Below are 14,535 nucleotides of genomic sequence, written 5' to 3'. Positions count from 1 at the left end.
TAAACTTCATGAGAGCAGAGCTTTGTTTTGTTACTTTTAAATCTCCAGTGCCTATTATTCACCACGTCTGTCATATAGTAGATAATCAACAAATATTTTTTGAATGAATTAATGAATCCAAATAGGAGAGATAGCTCGTATTCCTTTTGTAGTGGCCAAACAGCTTTCGTGCAATTTATCTTATAACTGAATCATGTGACTTAGATGTATTAATAAGGTCTAAAACACAGCCCACATTTACCTTATTTAAAAGTAGAAATTGGCCGGAAGCGGTGGCTCATGCGGGTAATCCCAGCATTTTGGGAGGCCCAGGTGGGTGGATCACTTGAGGTCAGGAGCTTGAGATCAGCCTGGGCAACACGGTGAAACCCCACCTCTACCAAAAGTACAAAAATTAGCTGGGCGTGGTGATGGATGCCTGTAATCTCAGCTACTTGGGAGGCTGAGGCAGGAGGATTGCTTGAACCTGGGTGGGAGAGGTTGCAGTGAACTGAGATTGAGCCACTGCACTCCAGCCTGGGAGACAGAGAGAGATTCCATCTCAAAAGAAAAAAAACGTAGAATTTGAAAAGGCATTTTATCTCTCATTCTGGCAATACTAAGGAACAGGATTTGAAGAAGCATTCACAGCTAAGAATTTACGCTGAGATCTTATAACTTTGCCCATAAATGGATCCATAGAATCAGAGGGTATGATGGATCAATACATGCTGTGAAAGTCTTAATAATTTTCCATGAGAGGAAACACAGCCATAATCAGAAAATTTGACAACTCTACTGATAATTTGATACATGATGTCAGTAGGATGCCTTTTGTGAATGCTTAAATAATTTTAATTGATAATTATGATGATGAGGTTAACAATGTTTTAGTCTGGTTAAAGTGTAATACCAATAGATAGTAAAGAGAACTTAACCCTAGTATGTAAATGCGCTTAATAAAGAAACGGTTTGATTTTTCATTTTGTACTCTGCCTACTGGGTGTGTGGGTGGGGAAGATTAAAAGATTATGATTATATACAGTATATATGTTCAAAATCTGGATCCCAGGAATGTGATCTTTTTTAGAGGACTTAGGAGTTCTTTTAGTAGTATTTCTGCTCTCCAAGTTCTGACATGAACAGCCTCCTGTGGAATCAGTCTCATTAAAATAGAGAGCTATATAAATATGACCAGATCATACCCCTGGGAAGCAAATCTCCAAATCAGGAGAGAAAGGTGGCCCAGTAAATCCAACTAAAAGTGTGTCCCTTGAAGTTTACCTTATATTCTCACTCTGGTTTCTCTTGGTTCACCTGTCAATTTGGCCCAAATACAAAAAAAGAAAAAAAGAAAAGACAAGAAAGAGAATTTCCTTAGCTTTTTTTTTTTTTTTGAGATGGAGTCTTGCTCTGTTGCTAGACTGGAGTGCAGTGGCATGATCTCGGCTCACTGCAACCTCCACCTCCCGGGATCAAGTGATTCCCCTGCCTCAGCCTCCTGAGTAGCTGGGACTACAGGCCTGCACAACCATGTCCAGCTAACTTTTTGTATTTTAGTAGAGATGGGTTTTCACCATGTTGGTCAGAATGGTCTCTATCTTCTGACCTCGTGATCTGCCCGCCTCAGCCTCCCAAAGTGCTGGGATTACAGGCATGAGCCACCACGCCCAGCCTCAGCTCTCTTCACCACAGCTAAACCAATCTAGAATTTCTAAGTGAAGTTTGCTAAAATCTAAAGGAGAATAAAAATGAAATTATTACTATATTATGGAAAATATAAGCAACACCGATAACTTTATTCATTTGCTCAGCTTCTCTTCTCCGTTTACATTCTTCCAGGAACAAACTTCCATCCCCAAGGGGAGATATAAATTTGCAGGCAACCTGCCTAGTTTCCTTCCCTCTAGGCTCTCTTTCTTTCTCTGCACAGTAAGGTCATTTTTCTGTCTTATTATTTTTTTTCTTTTTAGACAGGGTCCTGCTGTGTCACCCAGGCTGGAGTGCGGTGGCACGATCCTCCCACCTCAGCCTCCCGAGTAGCTGGGACTACAAGCCACCATGCCGGCTAATTTTATTTATTTATTTTGTAGAGATGGAGTCTTACTATGCTGCCTAGGCTGGTCTCAAACTCCCAGGCTCAAGTGATCCTCCTCAGCCTCCCGAAGTGTTGAGATTACAGGCATGGGCCATCATGCCTGGCCCACTTTTCTGTCTTTCACATGGCCGCCACAAGCCTGTCCCAATCACAGCCAAGACTAAAAGCCCCACTTGTCCTCTGTCCCCATTCTTCTGGTTAGAGGGATATGGCATAGTCCGGGTCAAACTGCGGGACTATGGTGACTATCCTAATATATGAGCTGCTTCTTCAGGTGAGACTCACTCTTTACACGTGTTGGGAAGGTCATCACCGGCCCACTGTCAGGCCACTCCTTGCAGTCCCCAGAGCATTCCCGAAAGAACTGCCCAACACAGCGTTGGGGACATGGGGAAGGAATGTGCATTCTCTCATGCACGTATTTCCATTCACCCATTTATAAGTAGGTCTCCTGTAACCAGGCCATAGTTACTGACTGAATAAAAAGGTCTTTGCAAAAAGACTTTCCGTACTTCCTGTCAGTCTCCTTAACCTTTCTAAAATACAAATTTAATTCTGTTCATCCCTCAGGACCGTGTTTAACATGCTTTAGTGACTATTGCTTTAAAAGTAAAGTTCAAACACCTTAGCATTGTTGTAAGGTCCTTTGTAATCTAACCCCTATCTACCTATTTAGCCCTATGTCCATTCTGAACTATTTGCAGCATCGAGAACATATCATTTATCCCACAGCTGTGCTTTTAAATAAGTTTCCTCCTTCTGAAATACCCTGCTTTCCAATATCTGCTAGCCCTCAAGACTCAGCTCCAGGGTCACCTCCTCTGGTGATCTTTATCCTGAACTTTCCAAGCTGAACGAGTTCCTTCTTCGTGCCCCCAAAGTACACTGGATGCCCCTTTCATTGTAGCAGTTACTCAATGGGCTGTGAATATTGGCTTAGTTGTCTATCTCCTTGACTAGCTGAGAGGTCTTTGATGGCAGGCACTCAGAAATATTTCTGAATGAATGAGTGAATGAATGAATGAATGAATGAATGAAATCCACCCTCCCCCTGCATATGAAGCCTTTACAAACAAAAACTTACTTGAGTATGGCCATTTTTCCACTGAGTGTTATAACATATACAGACAGGACCTTTCCTCTATAGTGTTTTACTACGAGTTTCATTAAACTTTAGAAGGTCATTAACTTAGGATTTCAGAAACTTACAAGGACAAGGTTATGAACACAAAGTTCTTGTATTTATTTCCATGCATTGAAAAAATTATTTCGTACTTTCATGTATTAAAAAATTATTTCAGCATCTCTATATAATTATTTTACATTTTGAAAATAACAGTTGCAAGACTACTAATTGATGTTGATGTCTCATGAGTTAAAAATGTTCCAGGATGGGCTGGGCGCGGTGGCTCATGCCTGTAATCCCAGCACTTTGGGAGGCCAAGGTGGGTGGATCATGAGGTCAGGAGATCGAGACCATCCTGACTAACACAGTGAAACCCCTTCTGTACTAAAAATACAAAAAAAAAAATTAGCCAGGCATGGTGGCGGGCGCCTGTAGTCCCAGCTGCTCGGGAGGCTGAGGCAGGAGAATGGTGTGGAGGGAGGAGAATGGTGTGAACCCAGGAGGAGGAGCTTGCAGTGAGCCGAGATCGTGCCACTGCACTCCAGCCTGGGCGACACAGGGAGACTCCGTCTAAAAAAAAAAAAAAAAAGTTCCAGGATGAATCTTTGTATTTGATATATTACTTCCTGATTCAGTAACAGAATGGAACTACTCAATCCGACTTCTGTTTTCATGTTGTGAGAGAATAAGTTAATAACCGCTATACAAGTTTAAGCATTTAGGTTTGTTACTGTGCTGACAGTTTGTATACAGAAATCACAAAATATTTACCAAATATTATAAAGAGGGCTACAGCATAGAAAACACTGCTACTTGTTATGAGGGAGAGAATGAATAAAGATGAATCAGATATGTAAACTGCAAAGTTCTTATCAACTATTAAGCTTCTTCTAGCTCCATCTTGTTCATCTTTGTAAAAGCACATATCCCTGTATTCACACCTGCATTCTATATTCAGTGACTATACTTAGCACAGAATTCTTGGGGAAAGATTCTAGCTAAGTAACAAGCAGCTGACCTGAAATACACAAACAGTGAGTGAATAGAGGGTGGCACTCTCTGTACACATTTGAAGACATTCAGAGTCAACGGGCTAAGCAATACAAAGAAGGAAGAAAAAAACAAACAAACAAAAACAAAACCAAGCATTTCATTCTCCTCTGCTCTATCCCCAAGAAAACCAAGAAATGGTATTACTTAGAGTCGGACGGGCTCTCTTGTTGCAGCCAGTTCTTTTTATCTGAGACTGGATCTATTAGGCCTGATACTTTCAGACTCTGAGCAATTTATTTTACTTTATCTCGTACATATTCAATGGTTGTTATATTTACCATCATGAAGAATGTTTTGGTTATGCTTTCCTGCCTGTTTATGCATGTAATTAACAATATAATGAATTCTGTGGTTCGGTTGCCAGACTTTGTTTCCAGAGGCTGAAATATACCACAGTGGTTCCAGAATCCATTCCAGGATGGTTTTCCCTCCTTGTCCCCCCAACTCTGTGAGTATACAGCTGGGCAGACAAGCCTGACTCAAAGTGCTTTTGAGGAAAGAGGCTCCAACAGGTTCTTTCCTGTCTAAGCTGCAATCTCAGTGCAGGGGGTTTTGTTAGTGAAAACAAACTGCCTTTCCAGCCACAGGTGATTGGGGTCAGGACACAATGGGCCAAGCAGCCCTGTGTGGGCTGTGCATGAGAAGACCAGCCACGTCTCAGGAGGCCTGAGTGTGAGGGCCTGGGGCAAACTCTGCCCACTGAGGATTCTAAACCCGGTGGTAGCAGGTCAAACCATATTTCCCCGCTTAGAGGAGAAATGCACTGAGTGGGCCAGGCGCAGTGGCTCATGCCTGTAATCCCAGCACTTTGGGAGGCCGAGGCAGGTGGATCACCTGAGGTCAGGAGTTTAAGATCAGGCTGGCCCACATGATGAAACCCCGTCTCTACTAAAAATACAAAAATTAGCCAGGCATGGTGGCGCACGCCTGTAATCCCAGCTACTCCGGAGGCTGAGGCAGGAGAATCACCTGAACCTGGAAGGCGGAGGTTGCAGGGAGCTGAGATCACGCTCACTGCAACAAGAGCGAAACTCCATCTCAAAAAAACAAAATAATAATGATAAAAAAGAAATGCACTGAGTGAACAAAGATAAGGCAGCTCAGTGACCCACAGCCTGGGGTCTGAGCAGTGCTGAGCACCTTTTCCGGTTCTCTGAGGGGCTGACTCAACCTGGCTGTTGAAGGGGTGACCTCCTGTGTGCACTCATGTCATGGAGTTCTTTGCAGCAACCTTGCCACAGCCACTGAAGGTACCGCTGCTGTCTCCTGTTGGCCTGCTCAGAGGTTCTGTCTAGATTTCTGCTCTATTAAGTTCAAGCTCCAGCCCAGGGGAGAGTTGCCAGCCTCAGAGACACCACAGCCCCTTTCTTAATTATCTGTTTCTAAAATAGCAAACAGGCTGTGTGAGTGGAGAGAGACAGAATTATGTTTATTAAATTATAATTTATATACAGTAAATGATGTACATCTTTTTTAGGGTACAGTTCTAGAATTTTGACTAACACACAGTTGTATAATCACCACCATGATCAAGATATAGAACATTTCCATCACCCTAAAAATTCCCTTATGTCCCTTTGTCATTAACCCCTCCCTCTGCCTCCAGCCTCTGGCAACCACTGATCTATTTTCTGTCTCTGTGGTTTTGCCTTTTCCCAAGTGTTGTATTAATGACAAGGCCTTCATTAACATCCTTATTTAAACCAACATGTGCCCTGCCCAACTTTCTGCTGGCACATCTCACCCTCATACTTTGCCCGATTTTTTTTTCAGGACACCCACAATAACTGAAAATAAATTATTATTTACTTAATTACTCTCTCTCATTGGAATGTATGCTCTCACTAGAATGTGAGCGCGAGAACCTTGCCTGCTTGCTGCTAGATCTCCAGCGTTCAGGACGCTGCCTAGTGTCTTGTTAGTTTTGGGTAAATATTTTTTGAATGGACCACAAAATGAATGAGGATACTGGAATTTCCGGGGACCCTCTCCATACTCAGGTAGACCTTGTTAAAAAGAGATTATTTTTCCCCACAAAAATGTGTTAATCTAAGAATTGCTGTGTTGCCAAAGTAGATGATTATCTGCCAGTAACACAATTAGGGGTAATTAGGGGCCAAGCACGGTGGCTCACGCCTGTAATCCCAGCATTTTGGGAGGCTGAGTGGATCACTTGCGCCTAGGAGCTTGAGACCAGCCTGGCCAACATGGCGAAACCCCTTCTCTAAAATACAAATACAAATACTAAATAAATACAAAATAAAAAATACAAAAATTAGCTGGGCCTGGTGATGTGTGCCTGTAGTCTCAGCTACTCAGGAAGCCGAGTTGGGAGGATTGCTTGAGCCCAGGAGGTTGAGGCTGCAGTGAGCCTTGCTTGTGCCACTGCACTCCAGCCTGGGCAAAAGTCTCAAAAATAAAAAAGAAAAATAAGTAATTAGGCTGATCCAGGTTATGGATTGTCTTTTAAGTTTACTTTCTGGCTGATTAGGTTACCTAGAATAGAACTGGCCTGAAGTGACTAACATGGATATAATGATAGTAACTATTTCATAAGGTGGTTACAACAATTAAATGTTACAAATTAGGTTCAGTGTTTACTGCTCAGATGATGGGTGCACCAAAATTTCACAAATCACCACTAAAGAACTTACTCATATAACCTGTTCCCCAAAAATCTATGGAAATAAAAAAAATTTTTTTAAATGATCTAATATAAGTGAAGCGTTTCATGCAGTGGTTCTCAGCTGGGAGCTATTTTGTCACCCCAGGGACATCTGACAATATCTGGAAACATTTTTTTTCTTTTGTTTGTCAAAACTGGGGTGGGGAGGCCAGGTGTGGTGTTCATGCCTATAATCTCAGCGCTTTGGGAGGTTGAGGTGGGATGATTGCTTGAGGCCAGGGTTTTGAGACCAGCCTGGGTAATATAGTGAGGCCCCATCTCTACAAAAATTTAAAATTAGCCAAGCCCGGTGGCACATGCTTATCGTCCCAACTATTCAGGAGGCTGAGGTGGGAGGATTGCTTGGGCCTGGGAGTTCGAGGCTACAGCGAGCCGTGATCATGCCAGTGCACTCCAGCATAAGGGATAGAGACCCTGTCTCTTAATTTTGTTTTTTTTAATTAAAAAAATAAAAACTGGGGTGGAGAGGGCTGCTACTGGAACCAGCTGTTGAACATCCTACAATGTACAGGATATCCCGCACAACACAGAATGACCTGTCCCAAAATATCAATAGTGCCACCAGTGAGAAACCCTGGGTTAGTGCAGCATCAGGCACATAGTAAAAACTGTATTGGTGTTTGCTATGATTATTATTTTATAAGTGGCCCTTCTTGACAAATGTTCCCACACAGTCTGACAGTGGAGGTATAATGGAGTGTTGGGTCGAGAGCTAGGTTTGACACCTAGCTTCACCCTTTATTAACTATGTGACTTTTGAGCCCTTACTTGAATTTGCTATACTCCATATTCTTTGTCTATCCAATTGGAATAACAGCAACTCCCTGAGAGAGTTGCTGGGGAATTGGATAAAATAATTCATACAAAACATTCAACACTGCAGTAGCACATAGTAAATGTTCAGTAAATGCCATCGATTGTTGCTGCTGCTGTTGATCCAATAAAGACCTTTCCACAGAATATAGTGAAGGGATAGAGGACAGTTTCAACCAGGAAAAAAATTACTCATATAAAGTATATAAAAGCGTATATTTCGTATATTAATAAATATGTAGAAGTTAAATTTAAACTATCCTTTTTAAGGCTGCTATTTATAATTTTCTAAAAAGTATATTGCTTTTGCTTTCCTAGGGTAGAGCACCTCCTTGATATAAAAGATCCTCTCAATTTTAAACATTTGTATCTAACACAGAATGCATAATTATTTAATTAAGACGTTTGGTGTTGATTAGAAATATAAACACATTAAAGTATTTTTGAAAACCTGGATCTCAGATATGAAATATAAGACTTAGGAAAGTTAAACACTAGCGTAGTAGCAACAACCTCTTGTGTTTGAGATTTGTTAATCTCTTATTCCTTCATTGAAATAGGAAGGAGAAGCTTGCAGTGGGTAAGTAATTGCAGATTTGTAGCCATTTCTAGCAGTTCCTAGAATCCCCTTTATAATCTAATATTTGTGTTTTTAAAAAATAATCTAATATTTGTAAAAGTGCTTTGGAAATTGTAAAACAAAACTATGGAGATGTGGGCCATTAGTATTATCATCAACCCTAACAGGATGTTAGAGAGTCAGATGTTGCCACTTCAAGGGAGATGACCGAGTTTTGGTGCATTTCAGGAAGCCAAAATCAGGCTGCAAGTAAACTTTGTATTTAAGAATAAATGAGACCGGGCTTGGTGGCTCACGCCTGTAACTGCAGCACTTTGGGAGGCTGAGGTGGGCAGATCACGAGGTCAATAGATCGAGACCATCCTGGCTAACATGGTGAAACCCTGTCTCTACTAAAAATACAAAACATTAGCTGGGCGTGGTGGTGCATGCCTGTAGTCTCAGCTACTCAGGAGGCTGAGGCAGGAGGATCACTTGGATCTGGGAGGCAGAGGTTGCAGTGAGCCAAGATTGCACCACTGCACTCCAGCCTGGAGACAGATTGAGACTCCGTTTCAAAAAACAAAAAACAAAAACAAAAGAATAAATGATTAAATTGATAAACTATACATTATTTCGTGTAATATTAGAAATACAATGAAGAACTGTGTTTCTCTGCATGAAACTTTTAGGTACGTGTTTTATAATCTGTTACAAAATAGTTGGGTGGAAAAACTCCCACCATATACAAAATGAAAAGGCAAATGACAACCTGGGAAAAATGTTTGCAAAACATATCCAAAGATTTCATATTCCCAATAGAGAAAAAAGTCTTATAGATCAACAGGAAGGATATAAATGCTGCAATAAAAGACATGAACATGCAATTAACAAAAGAAATTCAAATTGCCAGCAAATATTAAAAATGTTTAGAATTACTATCAACCAAACAAATGCAAATTAAACAATACTTTTTTTTCCTTTTAAATTGGCAATGGTTAAAATGTTTCTATCTTCTCGATGTACTATTTTCTGAACACCAGAATTCAGCACAGCACCTGGCACCAAACAGGATCGACAATCATTTAATAAGTAAATGAATGAGTCATGTCCATGCAACCTAGACATGACTGACATTCACCCTTTTATTTCTTTCTCTCTTGAGAAGGGATCTCACTCTGTCACCCAGGCTGGAGTGCAGTGGCCTGTCATGGCTCACTGCAGTCTCAAATTTCTGGGTTCAAGTGATCCTCAGCTTCCTGAGTAGCTGGGACTACAGGAGTGCACCACCACACCTAGCTATATTAAAATTATTTTTGTAGAGAAGAAGTCTTGCTCTATTGACCAGTCTGGACTCAAACTCCTGAACTCAAGTGATCCTTCTGCCTTGGCCTCCCAAAGTGCTGGGATTACAGATGTGAGCCACTTCGCCCAGCCCACCGTTTTATTTTTGTGAGTATACTGTGGGTTTATACTTATAAATTGGGTGGGGAGAAGATCCCCTTGCTTCTCAAGATCATTTATTTACCTTTCTTGCTTAGAAAGACAAATAAATGGTCTGAAAGTGCTTATTTGGGGGGTAGTTTTTTTTTTTAATGGAAAGTGACTCAAAAGTGAAGTCTCAGTTCAAGACCTTTTTTTTTTTTTAAGTCTTACTCAAAAGGAAGTGAGTATGAGGTGAACTGCATTAACCTAAAGTGCTGCAGAGATAAACTTAAAGCAGGAAGCAACATACCATGAATGTACTGCAAGGGAACACATTTGTGTCATGTGAAGAGACATGACAAAAACAGCCCTCCTTAAATTATTTGTGGCAATAGTGATCACATTCATTTTAATTTTGCCGGAATATTTCAAGACACCGAAAGGTGAGTATATAATTGTAATCTAGCTTTCCTTTCTTAATTTAAAAAAATTAGTGTCAGCTAGTGGTTACAGAAAAGATCCTCTTTTTGGACACATGCTGCATAGGCTGAAGTTCTAGATCTGAAAAACTAATAAAATAAAACAAGATTGCAATTTTAGTTGACTGTCATATAGTACAGTAACCTAATTCATAGTACTTAATTATCATAGCATACCTAAAAATGAAAATATTTAAAATCTGTAGTCTAGATTTCAGACATTGAGATTACAATAATTGCATCCTGATTTTGCTCTTTGAAACACTTTCTTCAAAGCAGTTTTTTTTTAGTTTTTTTTTTTTTTTTTTGAGATGGAGTCTCTGTCGCTCAGGCTAGAGTGCAATGGCCTAATCTTGGCTCACTGCAACCTCTGCCTGCCGGATTCAAGCAATTCTCCTGCCTCAGCCTCCGAGTAGCTGGGATTACAGGTGCCCACCACCATGCCTGGCCAATTTTTGTATTTTTAGTAGACACACGGTTTCACCATGTTGGCCAAACTGGTCTTGAACTCCTGACCTTGTGATCCACCCACCTCGGCCTCCCAAAATGCTGAGATTACAGGCTTGTGCCACTGTGCCTGGCCCAAAGCAGCTTTAAGTATGCTTTTTACATTTTGGAATTCTTTAATGAAGAAAGTGATATTTATTGTGTTAAAAATGCTAGAATTCCCTTTACTACAACTATTTCACACAGATAACTTACCGTCACCTTTTGACAAGAAAAAGCATTTATATATTTTGAAAATACAATCAAAATAAGGTGAGTGGAAATTTAAACAGATGTGTGTGTATGTATTTGTAACTGGAGAAAAATGGAACAAAATTAACTTTGTGAACGTTTCAGAAAATTGTGATATAATTGCTGAAACCTAGATTAGGAAAATAAATAGGTATAAATTTAAACTATTTTGATGTTAGCAAAGGACTTGAAAATTTATTAATGTGAGGTTCAGATGGTAATTGTGCTCCCTAGCATTTAATAAGAAGAAAAGGTGAAAAGAAAAGGCTGTATTCTATCATTAAATAGTCTTTATATGAATTTGATTAAAATCAGAGAAAAACTCATATTTGATTATTTGCTGCAATGAATATTTATTGTTGCATATATGTAATGCTAAATAGCCAGATAAAAATATTTTTGCTAATTATATTGATGACATATTTCAGTGATTATTTGATGTTGCATTTACATGATGCTAAGTAGCGAGTTAAAAATATTTTTGCTAAATAAACACTATGACTACAATTTGGTTTTCTGGCATTATGTTACTTAGATGAAGCAATCATAGCACATATTTTCAGTGCTTGATTCCACTGGGTGAAAATGTGTTATAAAAGAATAATTAGAATAAAGATAATCTATTTTTAAGATATTGTGGGCTGAGAGTAAGCTCATTTAATAGTTATCCGGAGTAGGTTCTATCTATATATCTATCTAGCTAGCTAGCTAGCTATCGATCTACACCTAGCACCTCTTAAAAATCAGGTTGGATCTAATAAAAACCAGGTAATCATCCCAAAAATGACTTAATTAACTATTGGTTAGTATTTTATGAGAACTGGTGACTACAGGAGCATGTTAAAGGTTTTCATTTTGGGGCAGACATGTAGTTCTTTTAGTTTTTGTTTCTCAAAGTGAGAAGCATGGCCTTCTGGGGCAGTGGTGAGCAGAAAGAAGATAGATGAAGCACAGAGAAATTCTTAGTGGGGGACAGATGGGAGCCCCTTCTATTGGTAGGTAGAAGAAAGAGCTCTCATAAAATCCATCTTAGCCAAACTTCCTTGGCCTAATAGTAATGTGTCAGTTCTTCTTCATCTTGTCAATAATCAACCATCATTTATAATGATGTTTGTTCTCTTGCTTTCAAAACTGGTTATATCAGCTCCCAATACTACCTTTACTGCCTTCCCAAACTTAAAATGGCTGTTTCTCTTCTCCTGGTCCAAGAACAGCATAGATAATACTCCAAACTCTTTCTGGGTTGATGGATTTTTTTTTTTTTAAGAGACAGGGTCTTGCTGTGTTGCCTAGGCTGACTCCTGGGCTCAAGCCATCCTCCTGCCTCAGTCCCCAAGCAGCTGGGACTACAGGCACATACCACCACACTCAGGTGGATTTATTGGGGAATTTTGCTTCAAAGGAACCCTACTTGGGGCCAACAAACAAAAATGTTCAAAAACCACTGTCTTCTTTTACATTATTTAGTGGTAGAAGGAATTTTGCACAGAGCTGCCATAAACAAAAAGTTGATTACTAGGCAAAATGTTATACACATGCAATTGTGTAATAATAATAAAATAATAATAATAAAAACCATTATTTGTTTCTAATGGTTTATGGATCACCAGTAACATCTTTTTATAGCCTCATTTAATATAGTCCCATAATGATTAAATGAAGAAAACTTGGACATAATTGTCTTGGTTTTTAAAAATTAGTTCTTAATCACAATAATAGTTGACCTATGAAATGAGTTAAATTGACAACTAATGCTAAATAAAATAGCTAGTAAAATTATTTGATGGTAAGCTAAGAGTGCTCTAGAAGTGCTGCAATTAACCTTGTGAAATTCCCCTGCCTAGTCTTACTCCATTCGTTTCTTGTCCTTTTTTTTCATTTTTTCTCACGTTCTATTCACTTTAATTTCTAAGATAAATATTATAAAATAATTTTTACTTATAAATTATTCACTGATACCCTGTCTTTAACATGTGAAATGAATTCAAAAGGAATCTTAATGAGGAATAATATACTCATGATGTTTAATAGATTTGATTTCAAAATAATAAGCCCTCTGAAGTCCTAAGTTAAAAATAAAGCAACTTGTTTGATCATTTTTCATCAAGAATGTATCTGAGTCTCTGAGTAATTATTAGTAGGAATATTCCATTATCACAGTTACACAGTATAAGCTATTTAGTCTAACTTTACCAAAAAAGGGAGCTACTTCAACACTGTGTGAGACTTTTAATGGGTTTGCATTGGGTATGCACTATTAGCAAGATAACCTATTTTACAGCAGTGTTTTTTAACCTTTCCATTTATTTGAAAGGCAGCTAAGATATAGTAGTTAATATAATGGTTTGATGCATTTATATTACATGTAGATAATGGAGATACAAAAGGGAGTGGTGGATATATTTTGATTCAGAGCTTCTTGCAATTAAGGGAGCTAGCTTACTCCCAAATAAGAAACTTTCCAACCTGTTTTTGTTGGACTTACAGTGTTTAAGAGAGAACTTGGTTAACCCTCATGTAAATCCCAGTGATCTTTTATTTATTTATTCTTTCACCTGTGCTAGAAACCTGGGGCTACAAAAAGGAAAGGCAACTCTTCCATCAAGGAGTTTTTAGTCGGGAGGACAACTGACTGGCAAACAACTAAATAAAATACAGGAATTAACTAAAACAGGGATGTAAACAAGATGCAATGGAAACATAAATATTGCTTCCACGTCAGTCTTTGGGAGGACGTTCCTTGTATTTCCATTTGCAAAGAGAAATAAATAATTGTCAGAGTTCAAATGATCACCTAGTTTTCCTTCTTACCTGTTTGCAAAAGCACTTTTCAAGAGAAGAAATGATGACGATTATTAAATAAAATATTCTCATATCAGTATATCAATAGTTCCTGAAAGTGGCAATTGCAGTGAGTCACACAAGTGTACTCCCAGTGATCTGTGGCAATACAGGATAGGAATAGCACAGATGAGGCTGGGTGCGGTGGCTCACGCCTGTAATCCCAGAACTTTGGGAGGCCGAGGCGGGTGGATCACCTGAGGTCAGGAGTTCGAGACCAGCCTGACCAACATGGTGAAACCCCCTCTCTATTAAAAATACAAAAAACTAGCTGGGGCCAGGCGCGGTGTAATCCCAGTACTTTGGGAGGCCAAGCTGGGTGGATCACTTGAGGTCAGGAGTTTAAGACTGGCCTGGCCAAAATGGTGAAACCCTGTCTCTACTAAAAAACTAAAAATTAGCCAGGCATGGCAGTGCACACCTGTCATCCCAGCTACTCTGGAGGCTGAGACAGGAGAATCACTTGAATCCGGGAGGTGGAGGTTGCAGTGAGCCGAGATTACGCCACTGCACTCCAGCCTTGTGGACAAAGCGAGACTTCTTCTCAAAAAAAAAAAAAAAAAAAAAAAAAAGACAGAAAGAAAAAGGAAAATTAGCTGGGCATGGTGGTGGCGTGTGCCTGTAATCCCAGCTACTCTGGAGGCTGAGGCAGGAGAATCGCTTGAGCTTGGGAGGCAGAGGTTGCAGTGAGCTGAGATCACCCCACTGCACTTCAGCCTGAGTGACAGAGCAAGACTC

At 39.7% G+C, this 14,535-nt stretch overlaps 1 protein-coding gene across 10 annotated transcripts in view; it reads left to right on the top strand.

Moving 5' to 3' along the window:
• Nucleotides 1-9,465: 9,465 nt before the first annotated feature.
• TMEM156 (transmembrane protein 156) overlaps nucleotides 9,466-14,535 on the top strand; it is a 64,869-nt gene continuing 59,799 nt past the window's right edge. For 2 of the 10 annotated variants that reach the window (XM_063808719.1, XM_063808717.1), the window contains exons 1-2: nucleotides 9,662-9,766; nucleotides 9,965-10,182. Coding sequence is in view for 4 of the 10 variants with exons in the window: in XM_517150.6 (XP_517150.2) it covers nucleotides 10,095-10,182 (88 nt within the window). In the remaining 6 variants the exon portion in view is untranslated. Of the gene's footprint in view, nucleotides 9,767-9,964; nucleotides 10,183-14,535 lie in introns of those variants that run through there. The other 8 variants (XM_517150.6, XM_063808712.1, XM_063808711.1 and 5 more) reach the window with 8 other exon arrangements.

Source organism: Pan troglodytes, chromosome 3, assembly GCF_028858775.2.
Source record: "Pan troglodytes isolate AG18354 chromosome 3, NHGRI_mPanTro3-v2.0_pri, whole genome shotgun sequence".
NCBI classification, from domain to species: domain Eukaryota; kingdom Metazoa; phylum Chordata; class Mammalia; order Primates; family Hominidae; genus Pan; species Pan troglodytes.
Note: the sequence above shows the minus strand (reverse complement) of the source record. Positions and strands in the feature narration are given on the sequence as shown.